Source organism: Colossoma macropomum, unplaced genomic scaffold (genome assembly GCF_904425465.1).
Source record: "Colossoma macropomum unplaced genomic scaffold, Colossoma_macropomum, whole genome shotgun sequence".
Lineage (NCBI taxonomy): Eukaryota > Metazoa > Chordata > Actinopteri > Characiformes > Serrasalmidae > Colossoma > Colossoma macropomum.
Genome location: NW_023494797.1, coordinates 12,549,995 through 12,562,544, shown reverse-complemented (window position 1 = coordinate 12,562,544; position 12,550 = coordinate 12,549,995). Strand labels below are relative to the sequence as shown.

Here is a 12,550-nt window from a genome sequence, read left to right as displayed (position 1 = left end):
TTTTTATAAGACACCATGATAATAGTAAAATAGTGCTAAATGAAAAAAAAAAGTTTTTTGGGTACTATTTCTTCCTCACAAAGCTCTGTGTGTTCCTCTCCGCCCTCTGGCGTTGCATCACACAGTGTCAGCAAAACTCATAGTTTATGTGAGTCATGTTATTCGTCAGAGGAGCTGCGATAGATCACAGTTGCACCTCGCTGTCCTACCCCATAAACTGGTGAGCAGAGTAGCAAGTAGTTTGTTGTTGACACTGTCAATTTCCATTTGCCCTGGGTTCTCCTCCTTCGGTGCCGGCATTGTATCCGTGTTGTGTTGAGCGGCCGTAACTACAGGCTAGTAACTACAAAAGCATGTTACCTCACACACACTGATCTCAATTGAGAAAGTGGTTTTGACAGGAAACCTGGAGTTTACATTAAAAATACATTTTTGGCCAAAACTTTACAACAAAACTATCTCTCCACAACAATGTCTCCAGTATTAAGCAACACACTTATAACCATTTTGTGTAAAAACTTAATGGGATGTAACTTTTAGAGCCAGTAAATGCTACGAACGTCTGGTTCCTAGTACTGCAATGGTGAACAATTCTGACTCGGTAAACTTCTCTAGAAAGGTACATTTCACACCGAACCACTCTGAATGATTTTGTTTACATCTAAACCATTAAATGATTAAGTCATTTTGCAAAATCGGCAGAGTTTTACCACTCATCATATTTGGTCACACAGGACTACTGACTACTGAAGAAGACAACAGATAATCCAAATATGATTGTGAATAAAGTCAAGAAACTTTCATGTAATCAAAAAAATTCAAATGCTCAGTGTTAGTTGTTCATCCAAGTTATAACAATGCAAAACGTAATCATTTTAGATCAGGTAGAAATAAATTCTTTTCCTTATAATGCCATAGGACATGCATAGTGTCCTTAGTGCCATAATTCCTCCCTCTAAGTGCACCCTTTCCACTGCTCCAGTGATAATTAGCTCCACCTGGGAGTATCTGTGTACATTTTTCTTTCAAACATCGCAAAAGTATCGCAACATGACTTTTTCTCAATATCGCTCAGCCCTAATGTGCATATTTCTTCAAGTCATTACTTGTTTGCTTATGAGCGTGTTTGCAGCCCTTGCCCACATATCGGGTGACAGATATCTCGCTCAGTGGGGCACCAGTAGTTGCAGCCGTCACTTCTCACAATAGAGTGACTAACAGGCACAGTGTGTCAGTGTGAATCTGTACTTCAGGCCTTGGATTGTTCTCCGTTAACTCTTTCCTGGTCAGAAGTGCCATCATTTCGACTGCTGAAAGCCAAGCAACGGTGATATGAGGTCAATGATCCAAGTTTTTGTCTCCAATCAAGAACACCAAGGCCTTCTGCAGCTGAACTGATCCAAGAGAATGTGCTTTGGCACTTGCGAACAGAAGCTATGAAATGGTGCCATCAATTGTTTTCATAATGTAAACAGGAACATACGTCGCTGCCACAGAACAACTTGCGGATGAGACGGAAGCAAAGCAGATGAAAGACAATGCCAACAACAACATGCAAATGAGAGATGCGGCTTACTAAAAAAGGTGCTCTTTTTTCTCTGTTCTTTTGATCCAGAGCCTACAGGTATCATTCTGGTTTTTTTTTTCTTTTCTCACATTGCTGACAGTTCTTCAAACCTCAGAAAACAGCCCTGTCCTTAACTCACATCAAAACATCTCCAAGTCTTATATAAACACCCGCAAGACAAAACGCAGGTAAATTAATATCTGGCATTCGGACTTTTCAAGTATTCATATGGTATGAAGACAACCAGTGAGTGCAGGTTTAGGCCCGTAGAACTGCCAAAGCTGGGAGGGAGGAGGGGTTAAGCAAGGTAAAGTAGAAACGAAGAGGCCACTTTACTTTTCTACACCTAGTGGGGGTTCCATACTGAATGTCCATACTTTTCTGAATGTCCACAATGATGTGTACTATAGTTTCATATTCATTTTTCACATTGTCTTCATGCATTGAGCAATAAGCTGATCACTTGCTTGAACTAGTAGAAGTAACAAACATCCACAAGGCGCAGGTCGCATGAATGCTGCATGCCTCTGAGCTGACCTGGTGACCTTTTGTAAAAATTAGTCTGTAAAAGATGAACAGCAACTGTTCTCCAGCCTTCACCTTCCCCTGGGGGAGACCAGGTCCCTGCCTGTTTAAAACCATTAGCCCTGCACCAAAAATGTACAAGACCTTAAAATTTAAGCTCAACAAAACATCACAGTGAGTATGTAGGCATTATGTTATGCAAAGCAATTCCTGTTTCTGTGAACACAATGGAGAAATGTGCAGCTAGAAAAGCTGAAAAAAAGACCAAGAGACTTTTGAAGCTTCCATTGACTTTACTTAAAAAAGAGAAGACTTTTTGGTACAAAGCATCTACATACATAAGCAGTACAAACAAAACAATAGTGTAACACAAATCTGCCAGTTATGGATGTGTGCTATCATTGGGACCATTTTCATATGCTTATATCAAAATAAATAATGCCTTTATACAGTGCCATTATTTGTATCTGAACCAAGGAAAAACGCTTGGCGGCTCATTTTTGCAAGAAAACTGCTCATACAGACTACTCATAAGGTCAATGACATGATGTCCCTGGAGACTAATTATACATATTCAAGTATTTCATTTCAAGCAAAAGCACTGGAATACTACTGTTGTACATTGAAGATATGCAAGAAGACATTATTGCTGTTCCCACTGAAATGATTGTTCCATTTTGTACTGTATATATGCAGTTAAGACAGGAAATAACTGATAAAATGGATAACAAGATTTAGACTGGAATGTTATGGTACAAGTATGTGGCATCTTAAAACTGCTCTTGTTCAAAGTCCAAAATTTGACTTGGTTGCAAATGTCCTTAACAATGGTATTCCTCGATGTTTTCCTCATCCTATCTAGAAGCTATCTCACGAGACAGCCTCGGGCTCTGTCTTCATTCTCCGCAGCCCGCGTAATGGATCTCAGAGCACAGCTTGAGTTGCTGTAGCTCATCCCCGATCAAGCTACTCTTCTTACATTGTCTTGTTTTTTTTTCCTAAAACGGAAAGTTTAACACGATGACAAGAGTAAATTGCTTTCAATCTCTTCTTTGAGTCCATTCCCCAAAGGTAGCACCATAAAATTATCATATCGAGCAGTTCATAGAAAAAAAAAATAGTGCCATTATCATTGTCTGTGGCATTGTGCAACCTGCCGATGTTTTTCTTCATTATTGCACCACAGTTGGGGGTGGCTGAAAGGTGCGTATTAGGGATCCTAATTTCAATAAAACCGTTCCCTATAGTGGAACTTTTGAATCACAGGTGCAAACGAGACAGAGTCAGCCTTTGTCCCGGAGTTGGATTTTGTGGAATGGAGACTTTCATACTTGAAGACTTTCATGACTCATCAGTGTCAGTTCTGAACATCCACTCTGTTTACGAGTCAGAGACTGCATTCGTCTCTTCAGTCGCCTGATCCATCGCTCTTACATTCAGTTCTAACATCTCTTATGCTGGGTAAGGTGGGAAATAACACAGAATGTTCATATCTGTATTTGCAAAGGATGCTTGATGGCAGGGTTCATGAAGAATGCCTCTGTTGGTCAAGGCCAGGGGTTGTAATCCCTTTTTTTCTGACATCTGGGTGCTTTTGGCTTCAGTTGTGGTTGACGTGGCTGAGGGAGCGTGGATGCATAGGTGGACGTCTGTTGGGCACGGTCATCAGATGCCGGTGAAAATCAGATTCCTCCTGGGCCTGGACCTTCTCAGCCTGCCTCCTGAACTTTTTAGCACGGAGGACGTTGGGGACCCCTCTCCTCAGCCTTTGAGCCTTCTGTTGCCACACCTCATATTTGGAGAATCTCACATTAAGGGGCTTTCTTGAGCCATCCTGCAAAACAGAAGGCATTTATGACTGAGTGACCATCTTTAAATGCTCAGTAAACATTCTAGAACTGTGGTTCTCAAATCCTAAAGGCGGCCCAAATGGTCCATAATTTCCCTTTCCCTGTACATTATGAGCTGAGTTGGAGTAAAAAGTATTTTTTCATATAACTTTCATGTTTGTTCTTATAATTGTATGTTTTGTTGATTTTCCAAGCAAAAAATACGTATCTCCTCAACAGGAAACAAATGTAACTATGGTATTATTCTGCATATTTAATTTAATAGATTTGCTAAACATAAGAAAATGCCAAAACAAGCGAATAAACAGTAATTGTGCGTTAACACGTGCAGATGTTTGTTCTCTGTAGAGGAGGTGTTGACTTATTTTCACTCAACAAAACATGCAATTTGACTAAGGGCGCCTACACTTTTGCATACGGCTGTATACTTTGTTCTCAGTACTCAGTGGAGTGGCTCTAGCTCAAATGTGGCATGTAGCATTTAGTGATGCCATTGTTATGACCCATGTCTCAAACATAAGCTGTTTTTGTTCGGTCCCTACTACGTGCTCCAGTACAGCCAAAACATTCCAGTTATTACCGACTATAATGGACCAACAGCAAGAATGGTTCTCCTGTGTGGGGCACACTGACCTGAAGGTGCACCGAGAGCGTGACTCCGCACACCTACTCACAGTGTGAATGTACTGTTCTTAAGCGTAGCCCAATTGTTTTGCTGTTGAGTTATTTGTTTTTGTTGTTTTGAAATTCAAGCCCTGGCCAGCTGGCCTACAGTCTTGCCAGCGCTTAACATATTTTCATGCCAAGACCACATGGCACAACCACTCACCAGAATGTGGCACGGCACTTGTTTTGGTGCTTTGAATAATGACATCATTCCAAATGCTGTCCAATAGACTAGCATTGTGTTACCAGAGCCATGTGTTTGTCGAGCTGTCTGTCAGGGCATCGTCTTTAAAATGGTCAACCTTTCGGATTATCTCTGTTGTTTTCTACACTGCTTAGCTGTTCAGCTGGAATATGTGCTTAGCGCTGATCTCTCTCTTCTGCTGTGTGGCTTTATTGTTCAGTGGAATCATAGTGAGGAGCAGTAGAACAGCAGGAGACGAGCTGCAGTACTCACTTTGTGAAGAGTCTGTAACACTGGAATGACCTGCAGCGAAGTGGCTGAGACGTCTCGCTCAGACTTTGCAGGCTTTGCACAATACTGCTCCAGCAGGTTCAAATCACAGCTCCGAAAGCAGCATTCCTCCACTATCCCTCTGTGAGAACGGCGGCTGTTTGATCTGTAGGGCCTGCCTGGGGGGAGAGAAGGGGGAGAGCATCAACACTGGTGTTCCCCTGGACCACAAACAGTACACTCAGTTCACTGACGGTTACTGAGATCATCTTTTGCACAACATTATAAAAAAAATAAATCCTATGATAACATCTGCCTGTTTGTAATGACTTCTACTGTAATGATTATTAGTAGTAGTAGTAATGTTGCACTACTGCACTTCAAAACTACTTCAAAACTAACTTCAAACAGCTCTTCAAATAGTTTAGAAAGTCAAGGTGGACCATGAGCTAAAAAAAAAGAATAATAATTTTTGGATGTGTGAATAGCTAACCTTGCCCTCTGCCTGCATAACAGAGATAAAAGCAAAAGAATAACAGGAGAACAGGAGAAGCACAAGAGGGGGAAGTCCACCATCATTTCACAGAAATGAGAGAGAGAGAAGAAGCAAGAGAGAGAGAGAGAGAGAGAGACAGAGAGGGCAGAAAAGGGTGAAAGCTAATCTAATTTGATCTTTTATTCCAAATGCCATAAAACAACCCAACTAAACAGACATGCGCTGAGGAAAAGACTCTTGTCTCACTTTATTGCATGTCTTGTTGTAGGATCTGAGAGAAAATAAAAGGGCAGAGAGAGAGAGAGAGCAAGAGAGAAAGAGAGCACATGCAGTACAGAGGAACCTGGAATTATCTTTGACATCCGAAGAAAATCAGCAGCATTCTCGTGAAAGTCATAGATAGATCATGGACTATATTTATCAAACATTTCAAAGTAGGAACGCTGATCTACAGATCCAGAAACAGGTCTCACCAGTTCGCAGAATTCCATTCAGAGTAAACAGAACAGAATTAAAAAGCCTACACTGACCCTAAATCAGCATTCTTAATCTTCCTCTCTTACCATATTGCTAAATATGGACCCAGACTCTGCACTACACAATACTGCTTAAAACATAAGTGCTTCCATACAGTCTTGTTTTAAAGTGTAGTAGAAATAGCCTGGCAGTTAACTTAATGCAGTGGAACACATGGCTTTGTGTGTGGAATGTCCAGTCCCCCGTTCAACATGCAGCACTGCCAACACTTACTGAAATAAAAGCCTCTGTCTTCACACACGAACTGTAGAGTGTCCACCAGTTCTCCTCCGCACAGTGTCTCCGCCGAGGCTTGAGATGAGCACAGTGCCACTGCCACCGCGAAGAGCCATATGCAACTCGACGAAGGCATCTGCAGAAAAGCCAAGACAGGTTCCTATGGGTTAGCCTCAGGTCCACAACTCCAGAGAGGTTTAGTGCACTGATCATCAGTCAAAGCAACAGAGCAGCGGGCGAACATCTACTACAACATGATGCATGCATAAACACTGTCTTTTCAGCCAGTATCATTCATTTAAAAGCAAATGTGAAGCCTTTAATGGTTCTACATGGCTGTAATGCATCACTAAAACTGATACAAAGTGGTAAAATACAGGGCTGGGCAATTTGACAGTATTTATATAATAATAATATGAATATCATCAGTATTTAAAGACATATCCCCTTTTCATGTTTCATTACAAAGAGAGCATAATTTGTCCTATTTAACTGTATTTAATGCTATACACATTACTGTATTTATATTTTTGATAGCATTTTTAAAATTTCACATTATTATTATTTTTTTTTCCAATTTGCAAAATGAACATTGTGACTTATCGTGTATTGTGAAAACTTCTTTTAGTATCGTGAGATTACATTTTTGCCATATCGCCCACCTCTAGAAATATGTGCAAAGATACATGTGCAACTGATGCATGCACCAGCGTTGTTTTTGAGTTAGACAAAAGCTGTCCAACTCAAGGGAATCCAGTCCTTCCACAAGTAATGGTACTGTATGGGTGTTATCGGTGCAATGCATGTGCAAACGAACGTCAATGCAAAGTGGTAAAAACACAGCACGTGCAACTAGTGCATGAATTCAAGGTTGTATTCTCAGCTAGGCACATCTGCTTAAATGCTATCTGGCTCAATGCACATGTACTGGCAAACGTATTAGGTAAGTTTAGTATATTACGGATGGAGAAACGAACGTTGCCTGTTTTTTTTAGCACATCATTAATTAAAAGCTAAGCAATGAAAACAATGAAATCACAGCCCTTCCACAAGCAATGCATCACCAAACTAACATTAAGGCGAAGCAATAAGAAATGCATGCAGCTGCTATCATTAATAAAAGTCTGTCGAACTTCATTAAAACACGCGAACACACTCTGAAAGGAATGATACTGCGTGCGCGCGATCGTGACATCACCAAACTTAAGACATTAAGACAAGTTGAAAAGCTGCACGCGCGGCTCGTACCGTTGTCTTCTGCTTGCTGGTCCTCCTGCACGTCCTGCAGACTGAGTGCTGTGCTCCTGGCTGCTCCTCCATCGCTGTTTGGGCATGAACAGTAAGTGACCAGTGAGTGCAAGTCCGGACTGCTGCTCCTACAGGCTCGCTTTACTCTCCGCGCTGTTGCATTTGGGTGAGGGAGGGTGCTATAGCGCTGCTGCTGCTGCTGCTGGTGATGATGTTGCTGGAGGCTGTCTCAGAGTTCAGAGGACAGTCGGGGGGGACTGGGAGTGGAGAGGCAGTTTTATACCTCCACCCGCCCCACGGGCCCTGGGCTTGTGCGCACCCCCCGCCCCCCCTTGCGCATGTGTGAGCAGCTTTGGAGAGAGAGAGAGAGAAAGAGAGAGAGAGAGAGTGAGAGTCCAATGGGGTTAGGCTAGATGGAGCTGGCTTTGGGAAGAACTTTTCACTCGAGAGCTACTGTCAGATTTTCCTAGTATGCTCACTGAAAAGAAAAGGGCTTCACTTGATTCCGCTTTACCCCAATTGTGCCTCATTTACCTGATTCTAATGTAAACATGAACATTAATGCGACAGACTTTCTGTTCACTTTTCTTTGGCAGTTGTGCTGATGTAGTGTAATATATTTCCTTAATGTGGAACTGTTGTGCACATTTGTATCAGATAAGTTGAAAGCTCTGTTTTGTTTTTTTCCAGGGCATAATCTATAGCAAGGGTCCCCAAACGTTTTGTATTGGGGGGCCAAAGTGCAGTGTTTGTGATGGCCACAAATAAGTAAGGTAGGTAAGAGTTTTTAAACATGTGGCTTATAACACTGGAGTATATTTTGCTACTAAAATACATTTTTAAAGTTTAATAATATTTTAAGTTAACCCCTTACCAAGCCATGGGTCCGCCGGCAGGCCCAGGGTTTATTATACACGTCTATAATCTAAGAAAAGCTCCATTAGTTTGCATTGAAGTCCCTGTAGTTACTGAATAATAACCCTTAGTATGTAATAAGCCTGGAATGTTAAGGATTTATGTAAAAAAAGTGTTCAGTCTATCATTCTCTCAAATCAAACATCCTCACGGGCCAAATTTGGCCCGCGGCCCACACTTTGGGCAGGCCCTGATCTACAGCAATATTATAAGATTTCTATAAAACTTTTTATAATCTACACAATTTTCCTGCTATATAATGGTCCTGTAATATTGGCTTATAACAATCTATAATACTTGTAGTATCCTGTAGTAAACTATACTAATTGTCTGAGCATGTAAATTCTTGTGGTTTTACAACAGTTGTTTTTAATTATTTTAATAAAATATAACGCATAAATGAAAAATAGTGAATTTGGCATCTTCAGTACTTGTTGTTTATGGATAAGAGCCCCATGTTGGGCAGCCAACACCAGAGCCTGTGCTGTAAAGTGAGTAGCCACTGTACGTGCAGCGCTCGCTGCAGGTTTTGAATGTCTTAGTCTGCGCAGCATCACTATGCATGCATAGGCTCCATATGCATGCGCAGTCACAACAGGCTCAACTGTTTTGGCAACAAGAAAACTGTACATCACATAACCGTTCTGCATTCTTAGTTAAATGGCTTCTGCTTTAAAGTACCTTTTGGCAAGAGGTCAACGAAAGGAATTTTAATTGAGGGTAGACTGCATTCTTGCTTCTCACCATAACAAAAGGGGGTTGCAGACGCATTCCAGCGTATGCAAACACAGACTGAAATTTCACTGTCACAGGCAATGATGATGCATCTGTGTGTGTGTGTGGCCATGTTTTCAGCTCCCTGTGGGGACAAAACATCCCCAGGATGAGAGTCAAACATGAACATTTTGGTAGCTTGTATGTGAAAAACGAAAAAGCAACCAGAATATTCACTTCTGGTTCCCGAGGGGGGAGTTATGCTAAAGTTTAGACACAGCATTGTTTAGCTACAGTAATATAGAAGTCGATGGAAATACCCCACAAAGATATGAATATATATTTTGTGAGTGTGTGAATGTTTCTATCTGGTCTGCATGTGCACCATATATATGTGACACAAAACTCATGGTTTGCAGCCTATGGCTGGCTCCGTTTCAAGGCCCTGCTGGTAGTGTGAACCAGTGACCTTTCCGAAATGAATTTTAAAGAACATTTCATGGTATTTTGAAAGCAGAAAAGGTTTAGGTTAAAGAGTCATATGTTAAATTTTTACCTTGTTGGAGGTCTTTTTTTGCTTTGTTGGAAAATGTCAGTTCTATAATTGACTTCTTGAGCAAACTATATGACTGAACAATACATTGTAACCTATTAACCTCTTAAAATCTCATGTTTATTACATCCTTATTATTCAGTAACTACATGAACTACAGTGCAAACTGGTTGAGTTATTCTTAAGTTATAGAAGTGTGTAATAGATGTTTGGGATTGGCCATATAAAAGGTTAAAACCCCTTAACCTTCATAAACCTGCCAGCAGGTCCAAAATCCTATTGCTTGCTCTTTTAACCTCAGGCTGCCCAGGGTTAATACATCGTAAGGCTTATTGTTCAGTAAATAATACAAATGGCAATCTGGCTAAGTTATTCTAAAAAGGGACTTCCACTGATTTTTGTTTCTGCACAATTCAACCATTAAGTTGTAAATAAAGTCATTTAGGGTGGTTTGAAATGCGCTATTCTTGGGAAACTATTCAGAATTGTCCACATCAGGAGTGATAGGAACCAAACGTTCGAAAGAGTTTAACTCACAGGCAAAGCACGCTTTGATGTCTGAAACAATGTTTTAAGAAAGTTTTAAGACAATATTTAGGCCTAAACATATTTTTACATGGCTTTTTATGACCCCTAGTTTCTGTCATCACCACTGTAAAGAAATCTGAGTAGGTTTCTCCACAATGCAACCATTTCACCTCAGACCACTCTGAATGACTTTGTTTACATCTCACTGCATTTAAATTATGCTGAACTTTTGAAAAATTGGTGGAATTCCCCTTCAAGTTAAAGGATTGAGGAATGGAAATAGAGACTTGGTGGCCACTGAAAGGGTCAAATGCAAAAAGGTCTGCATACACTGAAGAAGGTCTTGTGTGACCTTTTTCTGCATTAAAGATCTGTGTCAGTTTTTTTATCACTGTGTGAGCCTTTTTTGCATTACAATTAGGTTGAATCTGATGTTGTAAACAATAGTTTGGACAGCTTTTTCTTAGGCAAGCTGAGTTTGCTCTGGAATACTACTTAAGGCGTTAGTAATAACCATATAAACTCCATTTTGCATCATTTTCCATGTTGAAAAATAAGGCTTGGGATCAACACCCAAAAAACCCCATTTCTTTCAGTAATAAAATGAATATGTGTCCTCTGTGTAATTACTACTCTGGAGTTGGGAACTGTTGTATTGATTCTGTGAAACAGGATTAAATTTGAACACTGATATAATTAGATGAGCAGGGAACATGCCTTAACATGTCCCGCACTGAAGACCCAGCGCGAGACTGCAGGATGCGGCCAGAGCCAGACTATCCCAGTCCACTCCCCCGTCCACTAGCCCAGTCCATCCCACTCCGCTGTCCACTCCCCCAGCCCGGCTGGCAGCCAGACTGCACTGGCCTATTCTTTTTGGTAGGACTGTTTACACTGTCAGCAGCTTCTCAGTATCGCATAGTACCATGTAAATAACTGCATGGTGGCATGACCTGCATCATAGAAAGGTCATATTACATTCTGTGAATTAGACAAAGGCAATGATTCTTTTTTTTATTACAGAGAACATTGTGTATAAAGTGATCAGCTCCAGATAACACAGTACTGCCAGGGTGATTATATATACAAAACAAAACAAATAAAACAAGGGAAAATAAGCATAGAAAAAAGAAAAGAAGGAAAAAAAGAAAAGCATATGTAAGACGTCAGCTAAAGAACAGTTTTAGCAGCTTTGGGATTTTTGAAGTCACAGTAGTATTGTTATACAGTTTTAGTTCATTTATAAATAAGGGGAAACAATGTTTTATATCTTTCAATTTGCGTTTGTGAATATATTTTGCTAGAAAAAATACAAGATTTAATACATAATATAAACTTGATCCATTTCACAATCATGAAATCTGACACAGTACATGTTTGAAAGTGAGCTCAGAAGATCAGACCAGGACTTCTCTGTGCTGCAGATCCAAAATAAATGAAGGGCTGTTTCTGATGCACCTTCACAAAGAGTACCTTTGGTATCAATGTCTTTTTTAATGCTTTGAATAAAGCAGACGTAGACTGTGATATTCCACTCTTTGGTCCCTGTTAGGCACAACACACAAAGCAGTCGAGAAAGGCATGTTTCCTTTGTTTGAGCGCCTATACTGAGACACATGCACTCTGGCACCCTCTAGTGGTAGAAAAGTGATATGACGACTTGGACTGCGCTGTCATATACCATTGTAACTTTTTTCTCTTTATACCCTTATATATCTCAGGCATTACGGCCCTACCAGCTACAAATATACCACACCCTTTATACAATGAGTCAAATTTATATTTATAAGATTAATTATTATTTAGAAGGTCATAAGACAGGGTGAAAGTACCAAAAGTCAACCAAGTGATAAGGGGAATTTTGCTATTTCTGTGTAATGAAACATTTCTATGTAAAACTGCACTATCAAGTGAGTCACGATCCCATATTACACAGAAACATTTTGCCCAAAACATCTCTTTCTCAACTATTTCCATTACGCTTTCCTATCTGCCTGTTTATAAAACAAGCCAAGATACTTATCTGCACTTTTACTCCACCCATCAATACTTTTAAGCTGAAATAAAAATTCACTGAAGATTCTAACCAGCAATATATATCAAGTCTTGCCATTTAGAGGTTATTGTTTGTCTTGAACTGAAGCCATAATAAGGCATTATACTGTATAATTATGCATTTATTTACATAATATTTATTTACACAGTGATAAAAACATGATATACAATATAATAACATTTTGTAAATTAGGATATTATAAAATTATACTGATATTAAGATGCT

The 12,550-nt window shown here is 40.1% G+C and overlaps 1 protein-coding gene across 1 annotated transcript; it reads right to left on the bottom strand.

The window, feature by feature from the left end:
- Window positions 1-2,365: 2,365 nt before the first annotated feature.
- Window positions 2,366-7,828, bottom strand: igf2a (insulin-like growth factor 2a). Its single transcript, XM_036584318.1, has 4 exons — window positions 7,560-7,828; window positions 6,309-6,447; window positions 5,066-5,241; window positions 2,366-3,926 (listed from the first exon to the last, which is right to left on the bottom strand). The coding sequence occupies exons 1-4, from the start codon at window positions 7,629-7,631 to the stop codon at window positions 3,693-3,695; spliced, it is 621 nt and encodes a 206-aa protein (XP_036440211.1). The 5' UTR covers window positions 7,632-7,828; the 3' UTR covers window positions 2,366-3,692.
- Between the last annotated feature and the right edge of the window lie 4,722 nt (window positions 7,829-12,550).

What these genes read in the sequence shown, in the direction of transcription:
- igf2a (XM_036584318.1), bottom strand. Translation starts at nt 7,631, where the DNA reads ATGGAGGAGCAGCCAGGAGCACAGCACTCAGTCTGCAGGACGTGCAGG. An exon ending in CCAGCAAGCAGAAGACAACG is followed by an intron (nt 6,448 to 7,559) that starts GTACGAGCCGCG and finishes GCTTTTCTGCAG; the next exon opens with ATGCCTTCGTCGAGTTGCAT. An exon ending in AGACAGAGGCTTTTATTTCA is followed by an intron (nt 5,242 to 6,308) that starts GTAAGTGTTGGC and finishes CTCTCCCCCCAG; the next exon opens with GCAGGCCCTACAGATCAAAC.